The sequence below is a fragment of the Caenorhabditis elegans genome, chromosome I, assembly GCF_000002985.6.
Source record: "Caenorhabditis elegans chromosome I".
In the NCBI taxonomy this organism is placed as follows: Eukaryota; Metazoa; Nematoda; class Chromadorea; order Rhabditida; family Rhabditidae; genus Caenorhabditis; species Caenorhabditis elegans.
Window position 1 is genome coordinate 6,297,667 of NC_003279.8, and position 16,985 is coordinate 6,314,651.

Here is a 16,985-nt window from a genome sequence, read left to right on the forward strand (position 1 = left end):
TTAAATAAGTTTTTTAGAGATTCAACCATCTGGAATCAGTTGCACTAGTTAATCAGATGTCATTCACTTCCTTCTTCTCTTTTCAAACGAAAGAAAATCAATGTCCTTCCCAACATCACTTCAAGATTATTATGCTACAAACTACACGAGATGCTCAGAATTGTTTTCGATTTTTTCAACATCTGAATTTTTATCGTTCGGGGCGAAATCCCAATTCTTTGTGCTTGTTCCAATTAATTTGTTTGGCTTTTATTGTATTTTGTTCAAAACGCCGAAATATATGAGTGAATTTCAGTTTCATTTGTGTCATTTGCAGTTTTGGTACGTTTGGTAAATGTTCACAGAATTTCAAAATTAACAACAAAACAAACCAAACGAAGCCGTGCAAAAGTGTGCGCATTGAAAAGTACAGTAACCCAACTTAATTCGTAATTATATTCGTTTTCCCATTTTAAAAATCTCAACGGCATTATTTTATTGTAAAACTAAACTGTAAAACATAAAACATGATAGAAAATTCTTGGTCGGCAGCAAAAAAAAACTTGCAAATTAACATGGACTGGGTTACTGTACTACTCAAAGGCGCGTACCCTTTACGCAACTTTTATTTAAAAGTATTAAGTTTGTATCACAGGAAATTGCAAGTATTTATCAGAAATTCAACTCTCCATGTATCTTTTTTCGAACTTTCCAGGTTCACAGTTCTCACAATTTTCTACACAATCCTCACAACTCCATATCATTTTTTCCCGGCTTCAGTGCGTTGTTCAGTTGGATTATTTCGTGATATGAATATAAGTTCAACATATCAATTGCTTCTAATCAATATAGTAACTGGAGGAATTGTATCCGCAGTCATATTACTTTTTGAGAATAGACACAAACATCTTGTACCACCTACTGATATTTTTTATAAGATCAATGGAGTTCATCGATTAATACTCGGAATTTTTAATTTTCTTCTTGGAAGTTTAGGGGCATGGACGATTTTTCTACAAGACGGTAATCAAGAGCTTGTAAAAATGGAATATCTCAAATTAGTACCTTGTCCGACAAAACTTTATTTCGATGAATGCTCTGTAGCCATTCCCAGTGCCAAAAATATTTGGGCTCTGGGAGTTGGACCTGCTGGATGCCTAATTCCTATTCAAGTTATATTCTTTATAAGTCATAGCTTGATGTATCTTCGAAAAATTCAAAACATCAACACTTTTTCGAAAAGAACCAAGAAACTTCAAAAATCATTTTTTCGTGCTGGAATTGCGCAAGTGACTTCTCCAATTTTGGTTATCGTTGTTCCATTGTTTCTTTTAACTTATATTTTAATTACAAAACAGTATCTGCCAGGTAATTTACTTTTATTTGTTTCATGAAAGATGCCAAATTGAGATTTGAATCAAAAATTTGTTTGAACAACTTTCAAAAAATCTTGAAGATACTAGTTTAATGTTGAATTCATACGAGGAGAGATGCTGGAACATTGAGTTTACTTCCAAAATATTGGAAAAAAGTATATTTTCGGTAGCGGGCGAATTCAAAAATTAAGTAGTCTCTTGAATATTTTGTAGAGTTTTAGAATCAAATTTTTGGTTATTCAAAAACTTTTAACAATAATTATTTTTCATAGTGAAATTTCATACTAAATCAACATGATATTTTCATTAGAAAATCTCAAAACACTTCAATTTATATAAAATAAAGCTTCCTCCCTTTCCATTAGAAGTTTTGTACTTTTGTGAGACTATAAGTCATATCATGTAAATGTGAAAGTGCAACATGTGATTTTAGTTTCATCTCAGTTTCTCACAAACACTGATCTTTGGAAATGAAGTGAAATAGAAATAATGTTTTTGAAACAAGAAAAGTGCTTTAGAAATATTAACCTGGTAACAATTACAGGCGCAATGAATATTTGTATATTATGCATTCCATCTCATAGTGCACTTTCTACAGGTTCATTGATTTTGTTTAATGTACCATATCGAGATTTCGTGAGACATAAATTTAAAATAACAGCAAACTCGGTTCAAAGGAACAGTCGCGTGGCAATTGTTTCAAGTTAATAATAATCATTCTTGTCCTTCTTGTGAAGTTTCCCTTCTTCATATGGTCCTAACCGTTTTTTTTTTCATTTCTTGAAATTTTGACACTGTCTGTTTGTATTGATAACTTTTACTAAAGTCATTTTTTCCTTAGAATTTTTAAAAGCGTTCTAACTACTCAAGATAAAAAAAACTCGCCAAGTTTTAACGTTATTTTCAAATCTGTGAAATTTCGGCCGCTCTTTCGTCCCGGCTAATTTTGGAAACATATTGGAAACATTAGTCAACTTATGAAATGACCCCGACAGTGTGTACGTGCGTAAGATAGTGCAATAGTGTGTTAGTGTTGTGGATCCACATTTTTGACAAAATTTTCATTGCTTGCCCAAAGCTGGTCCTAGTAATTCTAAGAACTTTTGACTACAAAAAATCAGATTTTTTATAAAATTAAATAAACCCCTGTAATATTCCTTGTACTTTTTCATCTTGCTTTTCCCCAGAATTTTCCCAGTAGCACCTATGTGTTTTCAGTTGTTATGATACCTTGTTCTGGAACATGAAAGTATTATAAATAGTGATATATAAAATGACATTCGTCACTAATTGCTTGTTTTGGTATATCTATAGACACAATAAGATTATTTCATTTCCTGATTCTTATGAGACCAATATTCTGCAAACAAGAATACGAGACAAAGTTAGTGAAGCATGTAAAAGAGTCTGATCAACGTGGGAAACCCTTTGACTAATCAGTTGCTTCCAAATTTCATTTGTTACTTTTAAAATGTCAACTACCCTAGCTGAATATTATTCTACAAATTACACGAAATGCTATGAAAAACTTCAAGAATTCTCATTTCTCTCATCGCCAAACTTTTTAAAAACCAGTGCGATTGTGGAATTTATAGTGATAATTCCTATCAATTTATTTGGATTTTATTGCATTTTTGTGCATTCTCCCAAATATATGAAAGAGTTTAAATGGCATCTATTTCATTTACAATTTTGGTATGATTTTCTATTCTTGATAATCCAGAACTTTTCAGAACATTTTTACGTTCATAGTTACAATTAAAAATTAATAGTTCTCTAGCCTCTGAGAGTTAGGAAGGCGCGTGAATAGGGCGAACGGGCAAGATTAACTTTTTAACGCCTCATATGCTTCAAACTGAGATGTAGTATTTATATTAGAAACTATATTAATTTCAAGCGAGTTTAACCCTCAAATTCCAAAAAATATTTTTAGCTTATGGCGACTGTTTTTTTTCTAGAATTCAGAAACTTGAATTGTTAATTTTTTTCGAATTTGGAGTTTTAATAATACGAGAGATAAATTTCCCTAGCATGTTATTTTAAAACTATGTTAAAAGTAACTTCAGGTTTCTCCTTCTCACAATATTTTATTCAATTCTTACTACACCAGTTCATTTCTTTCCTGCACAAGTTCGTTGTTCAAATGGTTTTCTTCGCCAATTTGGAGTACCCCCTGAATATCAAGTTTACATTGTTCATTTTGTATTTTCTGGAATTGTTTCTTCAGTCATTTTACTTTTCGAGAATCGTCACAGACATTTGGCACCGACTACGGATTTCACGTACAAGATTCATAAAAGTCCTCGTATTTTATTAGGGATTTTGAATTTTTCCGTTGGAATTACAAATACAATTCCTGTAATGTTGCAAGACGATTCTCAAGAGTATTTGAAGCTTAAAAATCTTGAAGTTGTTCCATGTCCAATGGAATTATATTTTGATTCTTGTTCATTTGCGTCTTCGAAGAAAATAACTGGATGGAGTATTCTTGCATATTCTACAAATATTATTGTTACCATTGAAATTGCATTTTTCATAATTCACAGTTTTCTATGTCTTCGTAAAAGTCAGGTTGTGGATACATTTTCTGTTAGAACCAAGCAGCTTCAAATCGCATTCTTTCGAGCAGCCATTGCTCAGGTTGCGGCTCCTCTTCTTGTTTTGTTCGTTCCGTTCATCATGCTTGGATACATATTAGTGACGTCAGCTAATTTACAAGGTAGCCAAGAAAATGAAAAGAGTTCAGAATTGTTCGAATTATAGAAATGTCACAATAGAAAAACATTTAAATCCGACTTTAAAAAAATCGATTTTCCAAACATTTTGAATTTCCTGAAAAATAAACATCAAAGAAAAATTCACTTCAACATTTTTAGACCCCAAACTTAAGCGGCTGAGAGTAAATTTTTTGCCTCTTAAAATGTTTCAGTAATGTCTCATATCATAATTTTGACTTTAACATATTTTGTTCGAGTCTTGTAGAAATAGTAAATTAATAACCTTTCCTTGTAAGGCAAATTATTAATTCAGGCTTTAACTTTAACAATCAACTATTGTTCCAGGATTAATCAATGTTTGCATTTTATTCATACCAGCGAACAGTGCATTTTCTACAATTTCCCTTCTTATTTATAACAAATCTTATCGTGTTTTTATAATAGGAACATTATTGAAAATTTTACCGAAGGTTGAGATTTCGACGACCAGAGTTGCCATGGCATCAATTAATTGAACACGGTCTCGAAATAAGATTTCTCTACAAATAAATTATTTTGAATTCTATTTTGCAATTATCAGTGCGAGTTGGAGTCAGCTTTAAACATACATTTTCTTCTTTTTTTAAATATAAGTCTGACCAGAATTTTTTGATGCATGAAGATTCGAGCAGTCTCCATACAAACTTGCATTTTTATCAGTCCTATTTTACGCGCATGTCTTCAACTTTTTGAAATATGAATGAATATTACACTACAAACTACACAAAATGTAACTCATCTTTTACAATATTCGCAACTCCAGAATTTCTATCAATAAGTTCCAAAATAGAGTTCTCAATTATTTTGCCCATTAATTTTTTGGGATTTTATTGCATTATTTTTCATTCTCCTAAATATATGACCACGTTCAAATGGCATTTATTTCATCTACAATTTTGGTAATTTTCAATGTAAATTATTTTTCACAGCATTAGGGATTACACGAGATTCCCGCCGCTCTCCCCGATTTGTAAATTGTGGAATTACTTAATTTACCAAGCTCGACAATTGTTGAAATTTGTCGCAAAAGCATCACATTATTATTCTCAAACATTTCGCCCAAAATTGTATTCAGACAACTCTTATAAAATAACATAAAATTGTGTATGTTAAAAAAAAATATTTTAATTAATTATTCCGCACAAATTACTTGGCTCTTTCGTTCATTCTGCAAATTTTCGACCTCCAAAAAATATTATGGTCACCTTGGGAAAACTCTGAAATAGAAGAAACTGTCTTGAAGGATACTAGATAGTTTTCTATTATTTTTTAGATTAACAATATTGGATTGTAGAAAACATTAGTGCAGAGTAGATTTAATGTCGAGTCCGAGCTGCGCAAAGGTTTTGAAAAATATCTGTGAAGTTTAGTCTTTCATATGAAAAACGTACTTTTGTTACAGGTTCTTAATGCTAACAACTTTCTATTCGCTTCTCACTACGCCATTTCAATTCTATCCTGCACAAGTTCGATGTTATATTGGATTATTCAAGTATCTTGACATAAGTTCTCAATATCAAATGTGTATTGTTCATTTTGTATACAGTGGAATTGCAACTGCAGCAATTGCACTTTTTGAGAATCGTCATAAACACTTGGTCCCCTCAACAGATGTGTTTTATCAAATAAGGGATCAACACAGGATATTGATCGGCATTTTCAATTTTTTCGCGGGGGCTACAAATTCAATTCCTGTATTGCTTCAGGAAGAGTCACAAGAGCTTTTAAAATTGAAATACTTAGAAATACTTCCATGTCCAATAGATTTGTATTTCAATTCATGTTCATTCGCGGTAGTCAAACAATTTGACATTTGGAGTGGTTTGGCTTATTTCACAAATATTATGATAGCCATTGAAATTATTTTCCTGATTGTTCACAGTTTTATATATCTTCGCAAAAGTCAGATGGTTTCCACGTTTTCTGTCCGAACAAAACAACTACAAAAAGCTTTCTTTAAAGCCGCACTTGCTCAGGCTTCATCTCCGATTCTTGTACTCGCAGTTCCTGTATTTTTAGTTGCATATGTGAATTCAACCAGATACTATTTACAAGGTAACTTTTTTAAATGGAAAACACAGTTTAAAATATAAATACCGTGTTTTCTTGACCCCTTCGAGTCAATCGAAAATTAGTATATACTAGTCTCGCATTCGTTCAGACAATTGAAAAATAGTCTTCCATGCAAGTCTAATAGAGGTAAATCAATAATCTGAAAATTTTATCTGAAAATTGATCTGAAAACTGATATGACTGACGTCCCACTTATCCTTCTATTGGGACCGTGGGACGTCCAACAATTGTGTTTATGTTTTACAGGATTAATCAATGTTTGCATTTTATTTATATCGGCAAATAGTGCTATATCAACATTTTCTCTTCTGCTGTTCAATTCTCCATACAGAATATTCTTTAAAAATCTGTTAATTTCGCGATCTACACCAGATATATTTAACAGTAGAGTTGCAGTGATTTCAAGTTTATAGTCATGTTTTTTAAAGCAATAAAGTATCTATTTATTTCAGACAACATTATAAATAGTTAAATTCGACGAAAAAAGTATTCAGCTTCAAATTAAAATATGGAATACAACTGTAGTTATTGGTTATGATTATGATAGTGAATAGTTTTTATCCTAACATTCAAACGCTTCATGTTTTTCGATCTTACAGTTTTAAAATTTTAAATCGAAATAACGTTATTTATTTATATTTATTCATCAGGTTTGTTAGATCACATCAATACACTCATTTATGACGCATCTAGAGATGAATATTATAATAAAGAAATCATCTGACTTTATTTCCGCAAAAATGCACATTCATTTGCGTCAAGATTTCTGATTTGAACAAAAAAGTCACAGAAGTACATCATAGTTTTGAGGGCTTAGTTATTTCTAAAATTTATTTAAAAAAATCAGTTGTCGTCATTAAAATGCAAATTCTAACAGGGGCATGTCTTTGAGATTTTCAGTTATATTTTTGGAAGTCGATTTGTTTGTGAAGATAATTTTCGAAGAATTCGACTTGAATAAATGATTTGGAGTATCTTTTAATTATTTTGATTCATTTCGTTAATTCGCTCCTTATAGGAAATTCACTAAACAATTGCTGAGAATTTCAGAAAAACAAACAGAGTTGATGTCTCAAGTTTATTGAAATACAGAACTATAGGATTATATAATAATTAACAAATCTTATACACAGAAAACTAGACAAGACAAGAATTTTTTATAAAATGGAAACATCAAAGGATCATTGAGTTTTCTCGACAGCCAATTCTTTGCAAGTAGGTTCTCTGAAATAAATTGTTTTCTAAAACGAGGTCAGATAAATGTGGATTTTATATTTTCTATAACATCCACCTGATCAATTGTAATCAGTTTAAAAAAGTATCGTCTTCGGTTAGACAAGCACGTGAATTAGGAAAGTTTTCAAAATCTTGTTTTTTTTTCACTTTTCTGACTAAAATAAAACTCACTGCACCACCTTCATCTTCATTGCACTTTTATTATTGTTCGGAGGATCACAAGATGGTTTTGGTCCGGGAATCATTGCACGAGTTGGAACTGCAGGCTGAAATTTATTTTTAAAATTTCAACTTTAACTTTATTTTTCTTTTGAAGCTTACCTGGTCTGAAGCTTTTGAGATTTTCATGACAACAGATTGTTTCTTAGTCAGAGCATTGTTCATGGTCGATGGCTGTGAAGGCTCGAATTGCTTCAAAAAAGATTATGTAGAAAAAATGATAAAAAAGAACTTACGTAGCAAGAGACCCCAATCTGCTTTTCATTCAGCGCCAGGAATACACGTTCCGGAGCAATCGCACTCTCTTTTGTTCTTGTTCGAGGTGCAGCCTTCGCAGGTGTCTTCACAGGCGCATCAACAGGTTTTTTAGGTTTTGTTTTGATTGCGAGTTTAGCCAACGGATTCTCTTCATCATCACCTTCAAACTCATCCTTTTTCTCCACTGGTGCCTTGACGGTTATGTTGAATTTAACGTCATCTGGAAAGTCACTTATTGTATCATGTTTGCGTGACAAACCGGACGCCCGATTATTCGCGTTTTGTCATCATGGCTTCTAACGTGCCTACCTACGAGTGTACCTCACACTTGCCTACGTGCCTGCCTGCTTAAATGCATGCTCCATACCTACTTTATTACTTTTATTATCTGCCAATCTGCCTGTCTACTATTGAGTAACTCTACTTGCCCATTCTTGCCTGACTACGGCCTACCCAAAGCCTACTGACAATGCTTCAAAGTATCGAAAAATTACCATCATCCTCTTCATTTTTGATAGGAGGGGCTTGTATTGGAGTTGAAGGTTGTGAGCTAGACTGTGGTACTAAAGCATTAGCTGAGGTCTGTGATGCGATTGGACGAGGTGGTTCTTTCTTTTTCGACGACTGAAACTTAGTTTTTATCACATAGATTTGTTGTGAAACTTACGCAGAAAATTAAAATCAATGGTACCAACAGAATGGGAATCAAATGACAAATCAAGGTTAGAATTTCTGAAAGATATCATCAGAATCTGTTCAACTTGCCAACCTACCTAAACCAAAAACGACCATATTTTTTGGTGGAAATTTAGAAAAACTTTACGAAATGATTTGTTTTTCTTATCAAATGCACAATCTTTTTGATTTTGTTATCTTTTTTTAAAATCTTTTTTCAATCAATTGTTTTCTTGAATTTCACGTAAATAATTTTTTTTTTGGAATGGGAAGTAGATCGCCAGTGGATCAAATTTTTAACATTACTCTAACAATTCTAAAAATATAACCATAAAGCCAATTATAGCAAAATCTTATAAAACTCTTTGAAATTTTTTTACAGGAAAGTGCTGAAATATTTCAGGTTTCCCATATGATGGAAACCGACTCACAATAAGACTGTGGTTAGGGCTGTTATGAGGACGCCCCTCTCGTCCCTTGAATTTTATACCGGAGCGCTCGTAATTTGAAAATAAAGTCTGACATTGAGAATCAATTGTATCATTATTTACTCATTCACTTCTGGGGTTTCTGTTTTTGGTTATGGGGGACGCCGGAATCTGCTAGCAAAAATTGTGGAGGACATATGATTTGACAGAAAGTTTGAAAAAAAATCATACACATTTCAGAAAGTTACACTTAGAACTTTTTTAACCAATTGAGTATAAATTAACAAAACTGGCATTGACTCTTTCGTTGAATAAAATTTCTCAAAAATGGGAAAAATAAGTCGATTTATGATTTATTCAAAATTGCAGTTTGACAAAATAACATTCGTTTTTACATTTGAAACTTAGTACATAAGTAGTTAAGCTTGTAGAAAAAATTCCAGTTTTAGTAGACTTCCACGATTGGGGGGAAAACTGAGATAATTCAACCTTTGGACTATAAAAAAATTTCAAAAAGTTTTGAAAATATTTTTCAAAAATTTTCTATAGTAGCGACACTTCAAACACTAGAAATTGATTTACGTGAAATTTTAAAAAATGATTAGAGCAAAAAAATGAAGAGATTGTGCATTTGATAAGAAAAACAAATCATTTCGTAAAGTTTTTCTAAATTTCCACCAAAAAATATGGTCGTTTTTGGTTTAGGTAGGTTGGCAAGTTGAACAGATTCTGATGATATCTTTCAGAAATTCTAACCTTGATTTGTCATTTGATTCCCATTCTGTTGGTACCATTGATTTTAATTTTCTGCGTAAGTTTCACAACAAATCTATGTGATAAAAACTAAATTTCAGTCGTCGAAAAAGAAAGAGCCACACCGTCCATCCGTATCTCCGACAAACACAAATGTTGGAACAACTCAGTCTAGTTCACCGGCTTTAACACCAATACAGAGAACTCCTACTAAACCGGATTCTGATGATGGTGATTTTTGATACTTGAGCAGTTTTAGTAGACATGAAGTAGGCCAGTAAGTAAACCCGAAGACAGAACAAAACATGTGTAAAGGGCACGTACAAAGGCAAACTTATAGGTTAAAATATGGAATAAGCGTGTAGGCATGAAGTAGGCAAGTAGTATACAACCATGCACTTATAAAAATGGCTTATGATAAAAACGCGGCTTTGCGGTTTGCGATGGGAACATGAGATAATAATTTTCCAGATGACGTTAAATTCAACATAACCGTCAAGGCACCAGTGGAGAAAAAGGATGAGTTTGAAGGTGATGATGAAGAGAATCCGTTGGCTAAACTTGCACTCAAAACAAAACCTAAAAAACCTGTTGATGCGGCAATACCTGCGCCTCTGAAGACACCAGCGAAGGCACCTCGAACAAGAACAAAAGAGAGTGCGATTGCTCCGGAACGTGTATTCCTGGCGCCAAATGAAAAGCAGATTGGGGTTTCTCGCTACGTAAGTTTTTTTTCTCTCAGATCATCCAGCAATAATATTTTTTGAAGCAATTCGAGGCTTCACAGCCACCTACCACAAACAACAATGCTCTGACTAAGAAACAATCTGTTGACATGAAAATGCCAAAATCTACAGATCTGGTGTGTTTGTAAATGAAAAAATTTAAGTTAGTTTTAAAATAAATTTCAGCCTGCAGTTCCAACTCGTGCAATGACTCCCGGACCAAAACCATCTTGTGATCCTCCGAACAATAATAAAAGTGCAATGAAGATGAAGGTGATGCAGTGAGTTTTTTTCTTTATTTTAACTTATTTTAACCTAGAAATTGTGCGTAGTAGCTGTTCTCCAATTTTTAATCGAGGCACTGTCTCGTCTCCCCCATTCCTTATCACTTGAAAAAAAACGTTATTTCAGAGAACCTACTTGCAAAGAATTGGCTGTGGATAAAACTCAATGATCCTTTGATGTTTTCATTGTATAAAATTTATTGTCTTGTCTTTGCCTTTTTTTCTGTATTTTGTTGAATTCAGAGTATAGCTTTATTAATTAGTTCTCTTTTTCAATAAACTTGAAACAGGAACTCTGTTTGGGTGAGGCGCCACGGCGGTCACTATTGTAATATTTGCTCTATAATTACTTTAAAAGTTTAAAAAATACTTCAGAAAAAATAATACATTAATCGGATACAAGAATTAATATTTTTACGATTTTCCAGGCTTAATAAACTATTCCTTTTCCGGAAAAATGTTTATAATAATTTTCTATGTACATTTTTTATTTATAAATTTCCGTGAACTAATTTTTTCTGTTATTTTCGCCCATTTTTAGCCCATTTTTACCTTGTGATCAAAGAAATCAATCATTTTTTAAATTGGTGCGTAGTTTAATAAAACGATCAGTTACAAATATAGTGAGTTTTTCATATTATTACTTATTTTTATTCTTATTTTCAGCTTAACATCTTTCGATATAATGGCTGATGATAACATTACTCTCGATATTCACCAATTCATCAAAAGTCATTTGTTCGTCAAGAATTGGATCAATTACAGACAGGTGGGTTCGAACGGCAAAATTAAAATAATCTCGGCAACTTCTCAACCAACTTTAGAATCTTAAGAATGCCAAACGCAAAAGTTGCTAGAGTTGTGTAGAATGAAGAATCGCTCGCTCGCATATTTGTTTAAAAATTCATTTACTAGTCAGAAATATCAACTTCAAGTGAACTAACTGTGAAAAACGTAAAATTAATTTAAAAGATTATTTCAGCATGTATATGAAAAGTCAGACCTCCTTCTCTTGATTGGACAAATTATGGAACTTTTCAAAATGGAGAAAACTCTTGCTACAATCTCTCCGCCAGTTACAATTGTTGGTGATATCCATGGACAATATCCGGATCTTGTGAGAATTTTGAATTCTCGGATTTCTAAAGAAGAAGCTAAACAAAAAATAGTCACCAGTTATTCGTCAAACAGGTAATATTAATTGAATCGAAACAAATTATTTTTCCAAAGAAATTATTTGAAGATTTGTTTTCCTGGGCGACTATGTTGATCGAGGAAATCATTCAATTGAATGTATTTGTCTAGTTTTTGCTTTGAAGGTTCTCGATCTGAAATTTGTTTCCCTTTTAGTTATTATGTTTCAGATAGCGTATCCCACAAATTTCGTTTTGCTACGTGGGAATCATGAAACCAAAGCAATCAATTTTGCGTATGGATTTAGAGAAGAACTAGAGAATAGACTTGGAAAAAAGGATGGTTTCGAAATTTGGGAAAAATTCAACGAAGTGTTCTCTTTTATGCCATTGGCTTGTTTAGTTGGTGGACGAATCTTGTGCATGCACGGAGGAATTAGTGAAAAATTGGAGTCATTGGATTCTATTGATAGCGTATGTTTGACATTTTACGGGAATGCGAATTACACTCACCTGCCTCTTCCCCATTCCTCCGGAATTTTGCGAAAATTATAAATCGTTCACAACATAATAGTTTTTAGATCGTACGCCCACTTCCGGAAGTTACCGATTTGGCTCAAGATTTATTGTGGTCTGATCCAATGGATGTACAAACCTTGGCATCGATCAGTGAGTGAGTTGCATTCTGTTAATTGGAGTTTGGAATACTTATAGACAAAACTTACTTTTAGTACACCAAAGTATGCCAAGAACATTGTCCGTGGATTAGCACATTCCTTCAATGATGCAGCAGTACGAGATGTTTGCCGACGTCTAAATCTTCATTTAGTTGTTCGAGCCCATCAGGTATTCCAAATAACGATATTGATTTTTCATGACACATTCTAGATGATTCCCGAAGGATTCAAATTCAACTCGGACCGCAAGCTTCTCACTATTTTCTCGGCGCCACGTTACATGAATGAGAGTGATGTGAGTTTTTTTTCAAGAATTGTTTTTTTATTTTTATTTTTCAGAACCGTGGTGCCACGTTGCAAGTCGACGTAAATGGACAATTGAGTATTAGTGTAATGAGATACACAAAACCACTTCGTACAAAAGCTTTGGGTTCAGATGAAATCACTCGTGGAGACCATCTGCCTGATATTTCAAGAAAGAAATCAAACTCTTTTATTCCTTCTACATTTTCAAGTTCTAAGAGTACCAGCCTCAAAAAGTAGATATCTGAAATAAAAATTGATTATCTACCGCAACATTTTCTAATACATTAATGCAAATGGGCTCTAGCTAAATTAGCGTATTACATTTTCTGTAAAACATTTTTGATATATGCATCTTTATTTTTTGAAATTTTAAACTGTTTTCCAGAGAGCTGCCTTTTTACTGGTCGTTGGCTAATAGTAAGAAGGAAAGTGTTACATGTCGTCTGAAAGAATGCCTCCAAAATAGGTTCCTACAAAATAAGGATTTTGAATTTTCAACTAAAAAAACTCGCCTAACATGGCCGAAAATTGTAATATTTCTCTTGAAAAGAAACTCGCTCATTAGTTTGAAAATCAAGTATATTAGTAATCACATATTTGTGTGTATTATCTTGTTTAGTTGTTCTTCAATCACACATTACACCGTAATTACACTTTATCACCTCACCAACCCATCCTTCCTTTTCTAATCTAATCACCTACAATCATTCTTCGTTTTCTTCTTTTGAAGAAAATGACGGCTTCTTCTAAATGGGACAACGTCGCCTTCGGGTTATCAGCAGCTTGTCTCTCTGCAGCAATCGTGCTTTTAGTCTCAATTGCCACGTGGCAAAGTGAGATCTCAAGAATTACCGAAGAAGCTATTGTTGAGACTCAACATTTTCAGGTTTGATTGATAATTTTAGACTGAAGTTCATGAAGGTTTTCTTAGGAGACATCAGAAAAGATTTGGGATGATCTCGTTTTTGTAGCTACTGGAGAAACCGACCGACACAAAAGACATGCATGTAAGTTATTTTTTCATGAACTTTATTAGTTAAACATGATTTTTTATTAAACCTATGAAAAACTGATGGTGTCCCCGAAGAACTTTTTTTTTCTTCAGATTTGACACGCGCTCCAGTTGTCCCAGTAACAGGTGGATTCCAGACTGGAAGAACTGCGAATAGAGGATGCAATTGCCGTGGACCACCAGGACCACCCGGATTTAATGGGGAAGATGGATGTAATCGTTTTTATTGTAATTTATCTCATAATTTACCCCAACTTCCAGATGATGGTGAACCTGGAGTTCCGGGATCATCAGGAGGTGATGACATATCAGTGCTTCGTCACGATCCGGGACGATGTGCTCAATGCCCAGCTGGACCAATGGGACCACCAGGACCACGTGGACCACCTGGAGTACCAGGAATTACTGGAGCACCAGGTCTCGACGGAATCCCAGGAAGACACGGAACGCCAGGATATCCAGGAGAACCAGGACTTCCAGGACCGGTTGGAGATCCTGGTTTTGATGGAAAACCTGGAAACCCGGGAAATAATGGAGTACGTGTTCGTAGAATTCCCGGGCCACCAGGACCTCGAGGAGCCGAAGGAGATAGTGGAGTACAGGGAGGACCTGGTTCTCCAGGATTGGCAGGAGCTCCAGGAGATTCAGGAGCACCTGGACCACAAGGGCCTCCAGGACAAAAGGGAATGGATGGTACACCTGGTGGATTCGGGCAACCAGGACCTCAAGGTGTTGATGGAGAATATTGTCCATGTCCAAAACAAATAAAGAAATCTGTATAATTTCATAATATTTGAGAATAAATTTTATATCACAACAGCAACTCATAAACTGAACTGAATAAAGCAAGTCACAATCAACTATAGTAAACAAATAAATAACCAAATGTAGCTTTACTTGCCTACAATTAATACATTTTCAATGCTACAATAATATTTTTATAAATCATTAATTTTAATTTAATTGTTATTCGTTTTCCCAAGATATTCAAACAATTTATTATCAAAATGTTATATGTTTCGTGTTTAATATCATCATGTGTCCAAACTTTATAGACATGCAACCTTTGCGTGATCAAACATTTTTCTCTATTTTCGCACCCCTCCAGGCATAATTGGCACTTTGAGATTTTCTTTTCATTGAATTTCTATTTCCAATATTTCATTTTCTTTGTCGATCCTAGGGTCTTTAGAATGTCAGATTTCTCGCCTGACATGAAGAATCTTGATATTGATCCAATTCCTGTAGACTGTGATTTATCCTATAATACAAACATTGAAGTTTTAAAATTCACAGCTCAAATAATTTACATTATTACTGGGATATTTTTGAATTCGGCCGTATTGGGGACTATTCTCTGGAGATGTAGAGAAGTTTATTCCACGAACTCTTTTTTTACTCTTTTTTCGGTTGATTGTATAGCTGTAAGTGTTTTTTTTAATAACTCATAGTTTCAGAGATTTTCGGAAGAAATTAATAATTAAAATTTGCAACAAAAAAACAAAGCGCGGAGCATCGTATAATACAAAAAGGTTGTACTGAAAGAAAATTTCATGAAAATTTCATTTCTCTTTTGCCTTCGTTGCAAATTTTTTTTCCGTTTTATTGGTTTACTTGATTTTCTGGTGAGTATCAGAATTTTAATTTGAATTGAAAAAGTATAAACGAAAAAGTCACAAGTGCTACTATAAATTTATTTCGCTGTAAGACCTTTCTGTTTGAATCTGTTGTTTCATTAGGTTTCAAATGGGCACCGTACTTTCTTCAGAACATATCAATTCTTATAACAGAAGGTTTATTTGCTCGTTTCTTTATTTACTTTACACCAATATGCCCTGTTCTCGCTGATTACTTTCAATCTCCGCTTGTTGGGTTTAAGATTATAATGTTATTAACTCATCATGTATCAATTTGTAAATCCCTTTTACAAGTTTTGTTAGTTTTAAATCGAATGACGTGTGTCCTGTTTCCAATAACGCACGATTCAATATGGAGAAAAAGCTTGAAATATGTGATTAGTGCAGTTTTTTTAATTCCATTTTGTGCTGACTGGAATATTGCTATATCTCGAGTTTACATGCAATCCACGTATGGAGGTTTCTGGGTTAGCTATTTCAAGAAAGTTAGCTGGGTAAGTTCATCTGTTTCCATTTCTTTTTTGTTTTAAAACTAAAAGAAACTGAAGAAACTGTTTTAATGAACCACATACAGAAAAATAAAAGATGAACTGGAGAGACCCTTACAAAATAAATGAGTGTGACTTTAAGGATTCCAGATTATACCAAATTAGACATATTACCTCACATGCGAAAAACTACACTTTCGACTGAACTTTTTGTTCAACAGTCTCGGATCCCGAGACGAGTAAAATTTTTCAGCTACCGTACCCGCAACAATGATAGATCATCAATCTTTCTATTTGTCATTCTCTCTTTTTGTGTTGATCATATTTCTAGAATTATGCGTTTTTTAATTCTGAAATATTGAAAAGTTCTGGGAAAACGAGAAGATAAGCGGGTACAGTAACCCAACACACTTGTTCGTGACAAGAACTGAGGCTGGGAGCACATTAAATATGTACATTATATTTAATATTTATTGTTTCAGGCAAGCCAATCTCGTTTTCAACTTGTTTTTATTATTATTGCATTATCATTTACATTTATATGCACTGCAATTACTTTGTTAAAACTTCCAGAAAGATCAAAAGAAATAGAAAAAGCAATCTCTAATGCAACGGTTATCATATCCATTGGGTTCACTTTTAAAGTTTTATTTCAGGTTATTAACTTCTGAATTTTAAAAAATATCTAGAACATTCAGATATACTACAGCTTTTTCTTCTCATACACTGATGCATCAAGCCCCGTTTATGGATTTAGCTTTTTAGCTCTAGACTTTTTAACTGTTGGTTCTCCAATTGTAATGATATGTGTTAGCAGAAATCTTCGAACTCACATTTTTAAAAGTAAACGAAAAAATCAGACACTGTCAAAAATGTTAACTAGAACTTCCGGAATGGTGATTGCTCGTTGAACTTTTTCGAATAAAGTATTGTTTATTCAACAGTATGTTTTATTCAATCATGTTGAAAT

General features: G+C 33.4%; 8 protein-coding genes and 2 non-coding genes across 11 annotated transcripts; 7 read left to right on the plus strand and 3 right to left on the minus strand.

Annotated features, from left to right (window-relative positions):
* Positions 1 to 100: 100 nt before the first annotated feature.
* On the plus strand, positions 101 to 2,063 carry srh-49 (Serpentine Receptor, class H; the record flags this gene model as incomplete). Its single annotated transcript, NM_059415.1, has 3 exons — positions 101 to 321; positions 695 to 1,347; positions 1,900 to 2,063. 3 exons carry the CDS (start codon positions 101 to 103, stop codon positions 2,061 to 2,063), a joined length of 1,038 nt encoding a protein of 345 aa, NP_491816.1.
* 21ur-15496 lies at positions 1,270 to 1,290 on the minus strand. The gene has a single exon (NR_050185.1).
* Positions 2,064 to 2,826: 763 nt separating the features above from the next.
* Positions 2,827 to 4,632, plus strand: srh-51 (Serpentine Receptor, class H; the record flags this gene model as incomplete). The annotated part of the gene is made up of 3 exons (NM_059416.2): positions 2,827 to 3,050; positions 3,422 to 4,074; positions 4,418 to 4,632. The coding sequence occupies 3 exons, from the start codon at positions 2,827 to 2,829 to the stop codon at positions 4,585 to 4,587; spliced, it is 1,047 nt and encodes a 348-aa protein (NP_491817.1). The 3' UTR covers positions 4,588 to 4,632.
* On the minus strand, positions 3,711 to 3,860 carry C10G11.16. The gene has a single exon (NR_050186.1). It is a non-coding gene; the product is annotated as an Unclassified non-coding RNA C10G11.16 (non-coding RNA).
* Positions 4,633 to 4,746: 114 nt separating the features above from the next.
* srh-50 (Serpentine Receptor, class H) lies at positions 4,747 to 6,630 on the plus strand. The gene is made up of 3 exons (NM_059417.2): positions 4,747 to 5,010; positions 5,514 to 6,166; positions 6,431 to 6,630. Exons 1-3 carry the CDS (start codon positions 4,808 to 4,810, stop codon positions 6,595 to 6,597), a joined length of 1,023 nt encoding a protein of 340 aa, NP_491818.1. The 5' UTR covers positions 4,747 to 4,807; the 3' UTR covers positions 6,598 to 6,630.
* A 619-nt stretch (positions 6,631 to 7,249) lies between these two features.
* C10G11.10 (uncharacterized protein) lies at positions 7,250 to 8,718 on the minus strand. The gene is made up of 7 exons (NM_059418.2): positions 8,671 to 8,718; positions 8,565 to 8,629; positions 8,392 to 8,521; positions 7,876 to 8,117; positions 7,742 to 7,831; positions 7,592 to 7,686; positions 7,250 to 7,408 (listed from the first exon to the last, which is right to left on the minus strand). The coding sequence occupies exons 1-7, from the start codon at positions 8,687 to 8,689 to the stop codon at positions 7,366 to 7,368; spliced, it is 684 nt and encodes a 227-aa protein (NP_491819.1). The 5' UTR covers positions 8,690 to 8,718; the 3' UTR covers positions 7,250 to 7,365.
* Positions 8,719 to 9,660: 942 nt separating this feature from the next.
* On the plus strand, positions 9,661 to 10,970 carry C10G11.1 (uncharacterized protein; the record flags this gene model as incomplete). Of its 2 annotated transcripts, NM_001263238.3 has the most annotated exons (7): positions 9,661 to 9,705; positions 9,747 to 9,811; positions 9,855 to 9,984; positions 10,225 to 10,475; positions 10,523 to 10,615; positions 10,665 to 10,759; positions 10,890 to 10,970. In NM_001263238.3, exons 1-7 carry the CDS (start codon positions 9,687 to 9,689, stop codon positions 10,930 to 10,932), a joined length of 696 nt encoding a protein of 231 aa, NP_001250167.1. In that variant the 5' UTR covers positions 9,661 to 9,686. The 2 variants fall into 2 exon arrangements, with proteins under 2 accessions (NP_001250167.1, NP_001367495.1); NM_001380507.1 differs by lacking the exons at positions 9,661 to 9,705; positions 9,747 to 9,811; positions 10,890 to 10,970 and having other exon boundaries at positions 9,859 to 9,984; positions 10,665 to 10,763.
* A 477-nt stretch (positions 10,971 to 11,447) lies between these two features.
* On the plus strand, positions 11,448 to 13,142 carry F26B1.5 (Serine/threonine-protein phosphatase; the record flags this gene model as incomplete). Its single annotated transcript, NM_001047189.2, has 7 exons — positions 11,448 to 11,531; positions 11,745 to 11,953; positions 12,006 to 12,369; positions 12,477 to 12,568; positions 12,627 to 12,741; positions 12,784 to 12,867; positions 12,912 to 13,142. 7 exons carry the CDS (start codon positions 11,448 to 11,450, stop codon positions 13,113 to 13,115), a joined length of 1,152 nt encoding a protein of 383 aa, NP_001040654.1. The 3' UTR covers positions 13,116 to 13,142.
* Positions 13,143 to 13,562: 420 nt separating this feature from the next.
* col-58 (Nematode cuticle collagen N-terminal domain-containing protein) lies at positions 13,563 to 14,750 on the plus strand. Its single transcript, NM_059421.5, has 4 exons — positions 13,563 to 13,764; positions 13,810 to 13,885; positions 13,984 to 14,103; positions 14,152 to 14,750. The coding sequence occupies exons 1-4, from the start codon at positions 13,612 to 13,614 to the stop codon at positions 14,670 to 14,672; spliced, it is 870 nt and encodes a 289-aa protein (NP_491822.2). The 5' UTR covers positions 13,563 to 13,611; the 3' UTR covers positions 14,673 to 14,750.
* Positions 14,751 to 15,083: 333 nt separating this feature from the next.
* Positions 15,084 to 16,958, plus strand: srg-14 (Serpentine receptor class gamma-14; the record flags this gene model as incomplete). The annotated part of the gene is made up of 4 exons (NM_059422.2): positions 15,084 to 15,314; positions 15,659 to 16,021; positions 16,498 to 16,671; positions 16,714 to 16,958. 4 exons carry the CDS (start codon positions 15,084 to 15,086, stop codon positions 16,924 to 16,926), a joined length of 981 nt encoding a protein of 326 aa, NP_491823.1. The 3' UTR covers positions 16,927 to 16,958.
* Between the last annotated feature and the right edge of the window lie 27 nt (positions 16,959 to 16,985).